Below are 15,041 nucleotides of genomic sequence, written 5' to 3'. Positions count from 1 at the left end.
AAAAATCCAAACCAACATTGCCCTTTGTGGACTAGTGATTGAACCCAAACCTGATAACTGGTTGGTCCACCCTTTTAGCAGCAACAACTCCAATCAAGTGTTTGTGATAACTCGCAAAAAGTCTCATTACGGCACTGTGGAGAAATTGTGGTTCACTCATCTTTGTAGACCTGTTGTAATTCAGCCACATTGGAAGGTTTTCGAGCATGAACCACCCTTTTAAGGTCATGCCACAGCATCTCAATTGGATTCAGGTCAGGAATTTGACTAATCCACATATCTATCTTTTCTTCCTCAATCAATGAAATCATCATTTAAAAACTGCTTTTTTTTTTAATTTTCTTGGGTTATCTTTGTCTCAAGGTGTTTTTTATTGTAAAATAAAGACCCTACAATGCTACAGAGAACCCCCAACAATCAAACAACCCCCTTTATGAAGTTTGCGACAGTGGGAAGGGAGAACTCCCTTTTAACAGGATGAAACCTCCAGCAGAACCAGGCTCAGGGAAGAACAGCCATGGGGGGCTAAGGGGAGGAAGACGGGACGAGTGACACACTGTACACATTTCTCCCTTGAATACAGATTGTGAGTTTGTACAGATTGTTTGCCATGGAAGTCACTGCAGCTGTAGCTACCTCTGCTGAGCTGTTGCTGAGCAGCTTTTTGTGGACACTTGGTTTGAAACTTGAATCATGTGTTCAACCAACTAAAATGATCTCAGTTTGAGGCTTTATTTTTTGTGCATTTTAAAATAAGACATTTATCTTAATATGTCTTAAGTAGATTAAGCAGGCTTCTGCTACTTCTGTTAGATTAAGCTCTCTCTTACTCTCAAGATCATGATGTGTTCACCCTATTTGGCATGTGAAAATTCAGTGTATAATAGTAATGATTATAGACTTTAGCATACTATAGTTAAAATGTTTTTTTTTTAATTTTTTTTTATTGTCTTTCATGTGGATGATTTGAAAGTAGCCACTTTAGTTTGGGAACCCATCACCTCTCCCATCACACAGCATCCCTTTGACCAACATTTAAAAGCTAAAGAGCAGGGAAGTAAAGCACACAGCCTGCTGTTCTGCAGACAAAGACTGTAGCCTTTGCATTGTTGCTGCCAGAGATGGAGTTTCAGAATAGATGAGTGATCATTTTCCTCCCTGCGGAGAAACTTTCCAACCACAACACACATTCCAGTAGACCGTGAAGCTCTGCTCCAGATGTAGCTTCTTTTATTCTTCATGTGGAGAGTGACGGTCAGAGGCCTGGAGGCTGAAGCGGAGCAGGATATGTGCTTTTCTTAAGTAAACACGCCCTGACACTTGGTCCTGTTGTAAACAGGAAGCAGAGAGGATTCTGGAGAGATGTCCTCTAACACTGAAGTTTGTAATGATCTTTTTAATATCATCAGTACACAAACTGATACCTCTGTTTACTGTATGTGCCTTGACCTTTGGTACATTTAAATTTTGGCTCAACATTTAATGATCTTAGAACATTCAGTGTATTTTTAATTAATCTTAATTAGGGTTTAGTATTGTGTAAAAAGTGCTTCTCCCGCAGATAATCGGTCCCAGCTGGGCAGCATTCACTCGACTCTCCAAAACTGTTTGGGGGAGGACACGTGTCTTTGCTCTTCACTTCTTAATTTCTTAACTTATTTAGATTATGTTATAAATGAACTTTAGCCTCAGTGAAGTGTGCACAAAATTGTCTGCAAAATGGTAAATGCACGCCAGATTATATCATTTGTATACAGAGAAATATAAAGTGTTTTTAAAATATGCAAAGAATAGGCCAACAGTGGCTGCTATAAGTGTGTCCTTGTATGTACAAACTTGTGGAGAGTGATGCGTTTCAGAGGGGGACTCTCGAGGCCCCTACAGTGGTGCTACAGAACATTGCATTACTTCTGTGACACTATTTGGGCTGAAGAAATTATGTGTAATGTTGAAATGCAAATACATTGCTCAAGGCATTCAGTCAATGCCCTGGACGCTCATCCTTCAGCACTTTCAGTGCTTTGCCCAGCTGGCCCAAGGTAAGAAACTGGCCAGAAAAATAAACACTATGATGATGTCAGGAGCAGAAACACCCCTTATATGGACTCGCACAGATACCCTTTTCCTTTAGCTGAAATAAAAAGAAGCACAGCAATTTGGAATACTAGAGAGCAAAGTGGGCTCCATCTCTTTCCAAAACAAACTTTGAGATTCCCAACTCCACATTTTAGGAAAGTTTGTGCATAGCAGAGTGGTTAGTCATTGCACAATCCACTCTGCGTTGACACAGACAGAACTCTGTTTTATGGCATTTTCCATATATCATTGCTCTTAATCTCCTAATTATGCCCCATCGTGGGATACCTCCATAGGTGTCTGTGTGGGAGATGATGAGAGATGATGAGGTGGAGGAGAGTGCTAGCATTAAGCTCTGAGTGAGACTCAAAAGGAACTGGCATTTCCCCCAAGGACAACTGATAAACAGTTTGGCAGGAAAAGCCTTGCAAATGACTGCATTCCTCTTTAACCCTGTAAGGCTATTTTTACCGATGAAGGGTCTGCTGGGCAGCCATCTTTTGTTCACCCTGCGGTGTAAAACAGGAAAGCCTGGTTTGCATTGTCCCCTCTGGGAGTTTGGCCCCCGTTCTGTCTCGTGTCACGATCCGGCCGTCAGTGTTGAGATGTGTTTGTGCAATGCATCTCCGCCGCTCCTGACAGATGAACCCAGTAACTCTGTCGTACTCCATCTCAGTGTGAAGTTTGGGCTGTGCAGATATTTTAAGATAAAAATAAAAAATTAAGATTATCAGAAGTAAAGTTGGTTTTCCGAGACTATTCGAAAGCTCTCTGCTTTGATTATGAAAGCTGCTAGCCTCTGTCAAAGGGATGTTTGCACTCCGTATGTTTATATTGTGTCTTTTATTGTGTTTTCAAGGGACATTCCAGTGGTCAAAAATCCCCCCTGACTTGTCCTCAAGAGGTGAAAGGTCGAGTGCAGACTGTTTTCCTGTTGCCGTACTAGAGTCCATCTGGCATTAGGGTAGTGTTTGAGCTGTAGCTCCTGGGGGATTCCTGGAAGTGAATGTGACCATGTCTGAAGAGGATTAAGAGGAGACCCTGGTTGTGTTGAGCCAGAGGTCAATATTGCTGTTACTGTGGGAATGACCTTGCTTGTCACCACGCATCTGTCAGTGCACTCAAATGCAATAAAATGAGGAAGTTACTGTTGGATTTGTCTGGGGGACTGACTCTAGCAACCCGTTAAGCACTGGAGGGTGGGGTTGGTTTGATTGTACACTTATCGTGAAGAGTAAACAAAGTTTCAGATGAGAATAAAGAATTCATAGAAGCAGATTGTATAAAAAGTAACAAGCTGAGCATATTTTTATACAAAATAATAAAAAGTCAGACAGAATCTGTCCCAAAGCCTTTTTCACAGAGGAATTCTTGACATTATTGTGATAATTAGGTCAGTCATTTTCTGAACTTTTCAGTTTGCACATGCTGCACACAGCTGGAAATGGTTCACTTCAAACTACTGGATTAATGTGAGGGAGCTTCTGTTGTGCAACAAGCAGAGGCAGGACAAAAGACGCCCACCTGCTACTAGTGAATGCACCAGGGATGCACCAGTTGTGAAGTTCTGGTCTGATACCTACACCTGTGGCTAACAGTTGATGCTGACACCAATAATTGACTCTCTGCTTATGTTTGTCCCCAATTTTGCTTCAGAAAAAACAAGTAAACCTGTAAATGCCATTTTATTTGCTGACACACAGCAAATAATGTGAGTCGACAAGGCCAACATCAGGAGGCTGTCCTGCGGTGTGTCACTCAGCATTTTGTTTTTGGACAAGTTAAGGCCTGATTTGGCTTTATAGGAGATTTGTTCTCACATGCATCTCTCTTGGGTGAATATTTAGAGTGTGGTGAACACTTGAAGCTGTTGTTTTTGTCTCTCACTGTTAAGATGCTTAGATAAAACAATATATTTATCATCTGTATACTGTAAAAAAAAAAAAAAAAAAACATACCTTGGCTTAGAGAAGAGGTTTGGCTGCTGACAAGCTGCCTGTTGAAAACACAAATGCACAAATGATTCCTCATTCCTCAACCCTCGTGCGATATACGGTTATGCAACCAACAAGGAAGTTGTTTATATGATGCAAATTTGGTAAAATGGGACCAATGTTAGATCTGTGTGCATGAAGTTTTCTTTAATTTACCAACCTTGACACAGATGGCGCATGTAAACATAGTTTGTGTCCACTTCACTTCCTAATTTCATCTGTCATCACCTTATCACAGAGCCTGGATGAGCTGGATGATGATGATGGCGGAGAGAAGGACAGGAGGGAGGAGGAGGAGCTGGTTCAGGCCAACACGTTTCAGAATGAGTCGATGACAGCTGACCCTGACACTGGCTACTTACTGGTAAGAAGTGACATGACATAAAAAGGAGTTTTGTTTTTTTATTTTGCAAATCCGCCTCAGCACAGGATGTCCACAGAGTACAGCCAGCATTTTTTCCACTTGTTATGTCTTTGAGCAGAGTATCTTACATATTGTAACATCAGTGCGGCCAAACGGAGACACTCAGAGCTCAGGGAGGCACGGGGAATGCTTAGTTTGTGCAAAAAAGCTGCAAAACACAAAGGTGTCATGGTGTTTCATCATCAATGGAAAAAGAGGTTAAAGGCAAAATGTAACAAACAAAGCAGCTGGTGCAACAGTTCCTCATAAGTCTGGGTTTTTTAGTGGTCTAATTAACTTCTTTTTTTCTTTTTCTTTTCTTTTTTCTTCTTCTTTTTTTTTTTTTAAACACTTGAGATGCAAGGTGTAATCAGAAAGTTCTTTTTTTTGGAAATCAGTCCCCTCTTTATTGTGCTCCTGCTGTTTTCTCTGGAAGTCCTGTTCAGACCAGTTGCACTTGGACTTTAGAGAGACAAACATCTTCTGTGTCAAACCAGCCTGACTTTCAGGTCAGGGAGCACTGTAATGAGAACTGGGCCTCCCAGAAAATCAATGAATTTTCAGCAGAAGAGCTCACAGTCCTGCTGTTAACACCCTGCAACACTAGAGGAAGGAAGAACTGGCACAAACAGTTTAGACCACAGTCTTTGCTTAAAACTAGCTCTTCCCAGTAGCTGTGCCTCCCTGACGGTTTGTTTTCCTCTGAAATAAGTTAGAGGCATTGGATTGAAACACCGGAGCAGATCCAGCACACATCACTGAACTTCAAGTGGTTAAAAGTGTACCACCCAGGAAGTGGTACAGCGCTGACCAAGAGGATGACTTACATGGCCAAGTTAAATCTGTGAGATTTTTGGTTAGTATGGCTGGAATCCTTCCTAATCGTGCACCTTTTTACTTTTCCATTTGCGCAAAATTAAATATCTTTGAGTGTCCAGGGAAAAAATAGCAGTGTATAGACTTTATCTTGGCCTGTGAATACTTGTAGAGCGCTATTTTATAGACTAAACAAAAATAAAAGATAACTGATAATGATTAGCTTTTGTCCTGAACGTGAGTGGAAACGCAACAGGATCATCACATCCCGCCACCGCTTAGCGTTAGCACAGTGGAGCTCGGGCCAACAAAGTGAAGGGCCACATTCATCAAATTTCAGAATCTGGTTTGTGTAGAAGGCGTCTGGTTCTTGAGAGTGTGAACCTGACACTGTTGATGTCTACAAACTGAATCTTTTAATCTTGGCAAGTGAATCTGTGTTTATTTAATAGAAGTGAGCTCTTGCAGAGGCCGTCTGGTCTTTGTCTGAGTCCAGCAGGTGTTCTGTACAATGAGGATGTAAATGAACGAGTAAAAACAGAGCGTTAATAAATAATGGCACATTGGTAATTTGACTTCTGTCTTTCACCAGAACAGTAGTTCATATTCCAGTGTATGTAATTTCAAACTCTCTTCTAATGGACATGCATTGATTTTCAATATAACCTCGAGTGCAGAGAGGATATGAAAGCATCCAGCTGTGTACCGACGACTCAGACATCCTGTACGAAAATCATCTGACTGACATGATAATCGGCTTTTGAACGAAATAAAAAATAAATAGGAATATCTAATGGCTCTGCCGCTGTGTGACAGCTCGTGTGGATGTAGCGAGGAGACGCATTCCAGATGGATTGGCTGTTATGCATCAGCAGGCTTATTTTGTTTTGGGCTGGAACTGTCTGAGGCTATTTACGCGAAGCAAAGGCTTGTGCATGAAATATGTACACAAACAACCACACTAACAGGAAGACTGTGACAGCACCTGCTGAGATGTGGCCTCAATAAAAAAAATAATAATAAAAAGGATTCGACTGTTTACATAAAGTGTTCTACATGTAAACAAACAGCAGGGAGTTCAGTAGAATCAGCTCTTTGCCACGCATCCAGTTTTGTAGAGGGGAGGACCCTCGGTTTATAATTTGGAGCAGAATATGCCCGATCATGCATGGGCTGAATCTAATCTCACCATCTCCGTATTAGCTCTAACTCAGAGCAGATGTGGCTATGCAGGAACTAACCATTAGATGTCTCACTGTCACTCATCTAAAATTGATATTTCTATTCTCATGGGGCTCGGGTGCCAGCTTGTTCAGAAGAAGTCAGACTTGGAGGAAAAACAACAGGAGGGATACAATTCGATCAGCAGATTTATAGCAGAGCTCTCAGTTAGACATCTGCAAAGATGGAGCATGTTTAAAAAAAAATAAAAAATAGTGCCGTTCCCCTTGGGCGCCATTGATCAAATTCTGTGTCAGTTCCATGATGATATACAACATCAGGCCAGGCCTCTTAGCTTGTTTCAAGATATGTGGACAAAAAGCTTTGAAAAGAAGCTCCGTTCACCTTCTGTTCAGAGCTGTTTTGCTGCTAACTGCCTTCCCAGGTCTCAGAGCATTTTCCAACCAAAACAAGCTGTATTTCTTTGCTGCTCGAGATGCTCAGATGTTTCAAATTCAGCAATGCCTCTGTTTATAAAAGGGACCCATGATGCATTTAAATTAGTCTGAGATGTGTTCACTGTGTGTGCATTAGAGCTCAGACCCACACGGTTCTTCTCCTGCACATGTATCTGATAAGTATGATAATCAGAGAGACCCAGTGCAGACAAGTGCTCCTTGTTATCAGGGCTTACCTCCCTCTGGTATGCAGGTCCTACAAGGAAACCTGTTCTAGTGATCTAGCAGCCCAGAACCACGTGGAACATTCCTCTGGATCCTCTGCTTTTATTAAGGAGCCAGGTTCACGGCAGACAAGTTCAGCTCTCTCTCACTTTCTCTCTCTCTCTTTTACCTGGAGAAAGCATATCCCCGGCAATCTCCATCCAGCACTCTTTAAGGACCACATTTGCATTTTTCATTATCACCTTTCAACACCAAGAAGCAGTGCTGATGCAGAGCATCATGTCTGAGCAGCAGGGAAGTGTTCACAACCCGTCACATGGCGTTTCCAGCAGGAGCTGTGTTAGCAGCAAAGTGCAATTCACTGTAGAGCCTAAAATAGTATTTGATAACATTCACACCTTTGTTTGTTCAAGATTATGGCTATATGGGCCAACCACCAGTGCTTATCTCTGACAGGCAAGCTCCCAGCAACAACTATGGGGGAGTTAAATTTGAAAGATCCTTAAATTTAACTTCTAATTCAGGCACTTTATGGGGTAAGAAAAGGTCTTTTAGGAATCTGAAAGGGAGGACAAGAGGTTAACATGACTTGACTCTGCTACTGTTTACAGCGCTGCTTATAGGTTAGCCTTGTTTTCATCTCCAGCCTTCAATTTATGTTCCAGGTTGGCATTTTGACATCTATTTCTTCAGCTGGCATCAAAGACCCAGACAGCCAGGTGTGGTTAGCATCTTAATAAAATGTGTAAGAGGACTGCAAAACAGCTTGAGTATAACAATAGAGCGGTAAGATAAAAAATGTTAGCTTGTAATTGCAGCCAGAACCTGCAAATATCTCAACACATTGAGTACTTGCTGCTGTTTACTCAGGACCCCTTAAAATGCCAATCATGCATCTTATTTGAGCATCTCTCTCCCTCTCTCTCTCTGTCAGATTTATTGAATGCCCCAAGTAAAATTGTGATTTTTATCAGCTTTGTGCAGAGAAACCGACTGAGCCCTGCGCTGTTTGGCGACTGGCTGGAATGCCAGAGATCAGCTTTTCATGGGCAGAGATGCTGATCCTTGAGAAATGTTCTCATTTTCTTTTTTTCTTTTTTCTTTTGAATTTAATGAGCTGCCAAAACATAAATCTGTGACCACAGCAGCTCATAAATGTCCAAACCAAGACTTTTGAATGCGTTTCATCACAAATTCCAACTGGTGTTGAGTGTTGTGGAGAAGGAGCAGGTTACAAAAGCACAGAAATAAGTAGAGTGCTCGATTCTAGTGATAAAATGCTCATTTCTACTGTAGATGTTTGTCTCGGTGTATTCTTGGTAAGCGTTGCGATGTGGGTTGTAGGAGCTGACGCTGGTGCTTGAACATTCTAAATAAAGTTACACAGGCTTGTGTTGTGCGCAGTGAAGTAGTTGTACATTTACACTGTCTTGCAGACTCGTATCCCAAGCAGGTGGTTCACAATGCTCGGTGTGGTTGCGGTAAAGTCAAAGACAAATACTGCATCAGTGCAGAAATACTATACATGATTAAAGTTTAATTTTAAAAGCAACCCTTTATTCCAACATCACAGAGTAAAACTTACCAACAGTATTAAAGGTCCTGGAGTCGTGTTATTGTAATGTACTGTTATTTTAATCTGATCATCTCCCGCACTGCTGTGATTACTCATTAAATATTCATATTCTTGCAGATAATTAATGGTGACATTTAAATTGAATATGTTTACCAAACTTGTTGATCATCCACCAAAAAGACGGAAGATATTTATTTATTTTCTACTATAGCAGGCATAAAGAAGAATATTGGTAGAAATAAATAACTTGTTCCCTCTGTGTTACTGACTAAAGCTGTCTGGAGTACTTAGACTGTGGTGCAGGATCGCGAAGCAGTGCAAGGTTCTGACAAAAGAGCAAATGATTTAAAAAAAAAAAAAAAAAAAGCAACAAGCAAAACAGTTTAATATATTTATAACCTATAGCTCTCTGCAAAAAATGAAATTCAAACCTCATATTCATACTGATAAGGCTCGCAGGGTCTCACTAAAAGTGTCGTCATTCCTGGGTTCATCTTCTTGTACACGCCTAAACTTGTGAATGGGATAACTTGAGAAGGAGGCCACGTAGGAGCCTTAAATTGATACCATAGACGTATCTACTAAAAAACATTTGGACGAGTTCGACTCTCACTGACCTTAACCTTGAGGTCAGAGGTCACATTTCCTGAAGTTTTGTGAGTGCGATAACAAGGTGACGTAGGATTTTGAAACTGATGCCATAGGTGTGTCTGAGGAGTCTGAGCGATACCATTGGCAGCTGCCACAATTTCTTTTATTTTTTCTTTACTCGGGCCATTCAATAAGGTGTCGCTTTGGCATGCTTTGCATTAATCACTACAAAGTTACAGAGGGTGTCACCTGCATCGAGTTTTGAAAAGCCACACCTGAGACTGCATTACCCTGTGTGTTTGCTGCTCTTCAACAAACTGCAGGAGTGATGTCACATGGTCTCGCTTTTTCTCTAACCCAGATGTGCCCTGGTACAGTGTAGAGTTTATTTGTACGCCAGCGGACCTGATGTATGAAACTCGTGCCGCATCGCCGGATCGGATGAGCTGAATTTCTAGGAAAATGGAAAAGCAAATGTTCTTTACTAAAATCAACATTCGTTGGACACCATCAAACTGTTTCTAGGAGGGTTGCATATTGTGGACATCTAGAGTTTGGAAGTCAGAGTGTAAACTCACATTTACATTTAGGTGCGTGTGTGTGTGTGTGTGTGTGTGTGTGTGTGTGTGCTTGGCTGACAGAAAAATAAATGGTTTTTCCAGAGTTGAAGTAAAGAATAATGGCGATTATAGCTCCATAAACAGCGATGGATAATTTGTCTTCTGACCATATTCAGATCAAACAGAAGTATAAAAAATGAAGTTAAACTAAACTTTCTATAACACTGTTTTCTGAGGCTTGTGTATTATAGTTAGAAGGTACAGCAGTAGAATAGCATCTGTCTGCCTTAGAGTCAACTATTAATGAAGAAGGAAGAAGATCAAACAGCTACTGTAGACTTGGCCTTTTAGGAGCAGCTGTGGCTGCTGTTGGCTTACACACAATCCTACAAAAAGACAACCTCCTATTTTAATTTGCTCTTAATTCCAGGTGCCACTTCAACCAGGCCTCATGCTAAGATGTGCTTTTATTTAGTTAAAGGCCGATTGTTGCTACATTTTGCCCTCTTACTCTTTTCTATCTTTGTAAATCGATCCAGGGAAGAGATAAGTTGAGGGATTTCATCCACAGGTAATGGATGATTTGTCAGTGAGGCACAGAGGCTGCTGTATGCTGAGAGTCAGACAAAAGCCGAGCTCTGACTGATAGATTGCAGCAAAGCCAAGGCTCCTCAATCAAATACGGGACCCTTCACTGCACAGGACCTTAGGAAAGAGGAGATGTGTATTCATCTCACACACACTTCATTTTTTCCAGGGAATCGCTTCTTTACCAAAAGCGTTTTTTATGGGGAGCATCACTGCTGCAAAGATCTAAACAACCTTTAGATCACACAATAATTGAAGCAATAAGATAAATATACAACTACATGTTCCAAAAATGAGATTGCCTTCCACCTCTTGGGGCTATGGGGCTCCTCCTGAACTATTAAATGCAACAAAGCCTATCTATATATCAGCTCTGCAGTTGCAATTCACAAAGGTTCACAGACAACCTAAAGGCTTTCTATAAATGCCGCCCCTGATAAATTTCTCTCATCCTGTAGATGCCTTTTTTTTCTTTTGGTGAACCAATACAACCCAAAGGCAGATGAACAAAGCATAATGATGACACCAAAATCACCCAGATGTCTTGCCGTTTCTCTCTGAAATCATTATTACTGTAGAAAAGTCAACTTCTTTTCTTAAAGCAACTCTTGAGTTATAGTTTTTGGACTAGCAGCATTTATCTTTCCTTTGTTTGTTTGTTTCAGGAGACTCCAAGATCTGGAAGCGGCCGCTACAAGAGGTGAGGCTCATATTTTCTAACCCCGACTGAGAGTGGAGTTTATCTGCCATAACATCACTAGTGATATGTCAAGGGAAGCACCAAAGGCCAGGATGAGAAAGAGCAGTTTGAGTAATTAATTACGAGAGCAGATTTCCTCCGAAATAGTCCGAGGGCCTTTTTCCTCATGTGTCACTGTTGTTGTTGTTGTTTGTTTGTTTTTCCTGCTCTTCAGTGCTGCTACTGTCTTGCTATTATGGTTCAAGAAAGATGATGCGTTTGAACTCTGGTTGACAGGACACCATCTGGACCCTGGACACTTTGTCCGGGCCATCACTTCCCTGCTGTGGCTGGCAGGGAGTGCTCAGAGTAAATGATTTGCTTTGAAAGGTTTTGGTTCTAAAATGAGAGGTGCTGTTTGGTCAAGTTTGCTTTGGCATTTGATAAATGGCTTTCAACCTTTCCTTCTCAAACAGCCTAAAAAAACTCTTTCAGTTTCAGTTTGGACTGAAACCTCCTGAGAATAGCTCTACTTTGAGTTTTCATTCATCTTACTGGTTTTTGATGTTCTTTCTAAACAGGTCATCAAAATTAGTATTCTTTTAAGGGAGGGGCTCTTGAAACGATGCATTTTCCCTTCATTTTCCATGATAATGAAGTACATCACAGAAAATTGTATCATTTAGAGTTGACGTCCCTCAGCGTGAGTCCGCCATGCATTTATTTTTCATTATTTGCAACTAAAGTGAGCGGTTGTGGCCAACCCTGACAGTCAGGTTCACCAGCTGACATTCAATCTGGCCATGTAATTATGGCTGCTGCTCTCATCAGCTGGGTTAGCCTCACTTGGACACTCAGCTGTTCCGCTACGGATAACCCACCAGGTGGGCTGGGCAACACAAGATGGCTGAATGAACAATTTAAAAACACATGTGGCGCTCTGATTTACTTCCCTCTCAGACCATTTGGTTTTTTCTTTTTAAAAACTCATAGTAACATGACACTAAATTTAAATCTGATTTGCAATCCAATTAGCTGCATCTCATTTATCATATTAATTTGCCTACTAAGATAAACAATATAACAAAAAATGCACGTCAGAGCATTCTAACCTACCATGCATCTACATTTTAAATGTAATGATTTTACCTTTTACTGTCTAAAATCCAAAAACTAGCATTATCTTTCCTCGTCAGTGTTTTTGGAGCTTCCAGATGCTTCTTCCGAATTTGAATCAGAGCCCTTTTGCAGCTGACACACATCTATGAAAATAATGTGAGAAACAGCCACCAGGTCAAGGCTGTGTTTGCTAAAATTAACTTGTGGAGTGACACAAATGCCTCCCTCTGGTATGCACCCACCTGCTGAGAAGTCGGAGAGAAACACAGAGCAGTCTGAATGCACCAGGGGTTTTATTTTATTTGGGTGCAACTAAAAGAAAAATGGAAATGTGTTTACATTTAAGCATAAAAGAGAAAAACTAAGTAACTTTTTTTGAGTTGCAAAACTAAAACACTATCAGTCACTAAGAGTTTTCAGTGGAAAAATCTCCACAGAAGACGATGATTCAGGTCAGTTGGGACCATGCTTTTGACTTGTGTTTCATAAACTGACAAAAATCCTGTCTGGCAGGGCAGGTCTGCTCCAGGTGCTGTGTGTTATGAATGAGGGGCAGTACTCTGGTGGTGACAAATCTTCACTGTCTAAAGTGCTGTCTTTCCAAAGGGGGGAAAAGAATGAAACTACATAAGCAGGGGACCTGAAAGATTGAAGATTTAGAAACCAAAGCACAACCAAGCTGCCTCTGCCTGCCTGTAAACCCAGCAGCCACTGAGATGACTGAGGAGTGACTGCATCTGTAAACTAGCAGCTCAAAGCAGCTCTGCATGGAAGCTGGCTTTATACTGTCTTGCTTTAAAGCAGGGCTGCCCAATCCCAGTCCTCGAGAGCTACTATCCTGCAGCTTTTAGATGCATCCCTACTCCAACACAGCTGAATCAAATGAATGGCTTGTTATCAGGCCTTTGCCAAACATGATGGCATGCTGAAGAGGTAATCAAACCATTTGATTCAGCTGTGTTGGAGTAGGGATGCATCTAAAAGCTGCAGGATAGTAGCTCTCGAGGACTGGGATTGGGCAGCCCTGCTTTAAAGTAATGAGAGCATTAAACAGACGACTGAATCCAGTGTGCTGTTGCCTCCAGTGAAGTTTTGACTCATTCCACACATTGACACTTTTGTTTGTGGGGAGATGTTATTATACCTGTGACTGTTGCTGTTATTGGTGCTCTTGTCTGTGCTTTCTCCTTCCCACCTGCTGAGGCTCACAAGAATGTGCGATTGGCTTAGCCTCTCTCTCTAACTCCCCCAGACCTCAGCCTGTGGGGTGCTAAAGTGCCACGGTGTGATATTTAGTGAAGAGGCTTTGGATGTTTAGGCTTGGATTCAACACCCACTGTGCATCTTGGAGAGTCCGTGTATTTGCGATGATTGTGTGTGACGCTCGTGGATCTTTTTTCCGGGACATCATAGCAAAGGCACGAATTGCACAATATCCGCGCCTGTGTGCTCGTGTGCACTCACGCTGATAAAGTTGCCTTGAAGAGCCACAATGAGAGAGACAAATGAAGTCACCTTTATCTTGCAGACGAGCGTCAGCAAGAGCATTTCAAGGACTCCTCTTGATCAAAAGCGCTGGCCGCTGCAATGTTGGCTCTGGGAGAATGAAGGAAAATAAGATGCTTGTTCTGTAAATGTCAAGGTACACAAAAATACTGCCTGTGCGTGTGTATGAGAAATGGCACTGCTGCTTCAATAGAGGAAAGAAGAATTTATATGTATGAGCAGGATTTTAAGCCATTTATGTCATGAGACCTGTTTTTGTTGTACCTTTATTCAGTTCCAGTTCATGCCAAAATAATCTTTGATCTATCTAGAGGAAGTAAAACCCTCAAGGACTTCTTTGTGAACTGGGAGAGGATTATGTAGGGTAGACTTTGGTTTATTTGGTCCATATCTCTTTTGCTTACACCGTGGCTACTTTGGAGATCTCCCGAGGAAATCAGTTCAACTGCTCCCTGGACTTCACTTCACACCAGTCTGCAAAATGCAGCCTGGTAGCAATGGAGGCAGGTCAGCAGTTGCCCTTGCAAGAAAGGCTTTGCAGTCAGAAACATCTGCTACCCTTGTAGCAGATGTTGTGTCACCCTCTTTTTATTTTTTTTCATTTAGATGGAACTATATCAACTCCCGGCCCCAGCACAAGAACTATTTAAAGAAAATGCTAAAAAGCCTCATATCCTGAGAAATCTCCCAATATCATCCAGCAATATCATGTTGCTGGATGCACTGGTACCTATGAAACAATTGGACCAAACATAGTGGAATTATTCTGATATGTTTAGACTCAAAAACAAGAACATTGTAGGAAAAGTTGGGAGGACATCCTTATGCAGAAAACTCAAGACTGCTGTTTTTAGACCTGCCAGCCAGTGAGCGCTGAGACTACAGCCTTATTACTTTCAGATATGTACTAAACATGCCAAAAGGAAAAACAAAAACAAGAAAGCCGATCTTGTCTGGTTACTATTACTTTTTTTTTTTTTTTAAATATTGGCATTCCATGAAACTGAGCACTGGAGAAAAATAAACAAATTTAACAGTTTATACTCAGTTTCCACTGCTGCTTCTACGATTTCAGAGTTAAAAGTACTTGTTAAAGTTGTCTAATCATGCGGACTTCATATCTGGCGGGTCTTAAAGAGTACAGATGGTACAAAGGAGGTATTGGTCCTGTGTCTTGCCAGCAGCTTTCCTGTCTGTTTCAGCTGTAGAAATCTGCCAACCAGCCCCTTCAGACAACACACTGAATCCTACAATCTAAGTTTTTTTATTTCCAGGGAGATTATATAAAC

At 41.4% G+C, this 15,041-nt stretch overlaps 1 protein-coding gene across 3 annotated transcripts in view; it reads left to right on the top strand.

Annotated features, from left to right (window-relative positions):
* Positions 1-15,041, top strand: part of pawr (PRKC, apoptosis, WT1, regulator) — a 70,080-nt gene that overhangs the window by 42,864 nt on the left and 12,175 nt on the right. For all 3 annotated transcript variants that reach the window (XM_082510489.1, XM_082510488.1, XM_082510487.1), the window contains exons 3-4: positions 4,309-4,434; positions 11,114-11,148. In XM_082510489.1, coding sequence (XP_082366615.1) covers positions 4,309-4,434; positions 11,114-11,148 — 161 coding nt within the window. The remainder of the gene's footprint in view (positions 1-4,308; positions 4,435-11,113; positions 11,149-15,041) is intronic.

The sequence above is a fragment of the Aulonocara stuartgranti genome (assembly GCF_965226115.1).
Source record: "Aulonocara stuartgranti genome assembly, chromosome: 17".
Classification (NCBI taxonomy): Eukaryota; Metazoa; Chordata; class Actinopteri; order Cichliformes; family Cichlidae; genus Aulonocara; species Aulonocara stuartgranti.
This window is presented reverse-complemented; position numbering and strand designations above follow the sequence as displayed.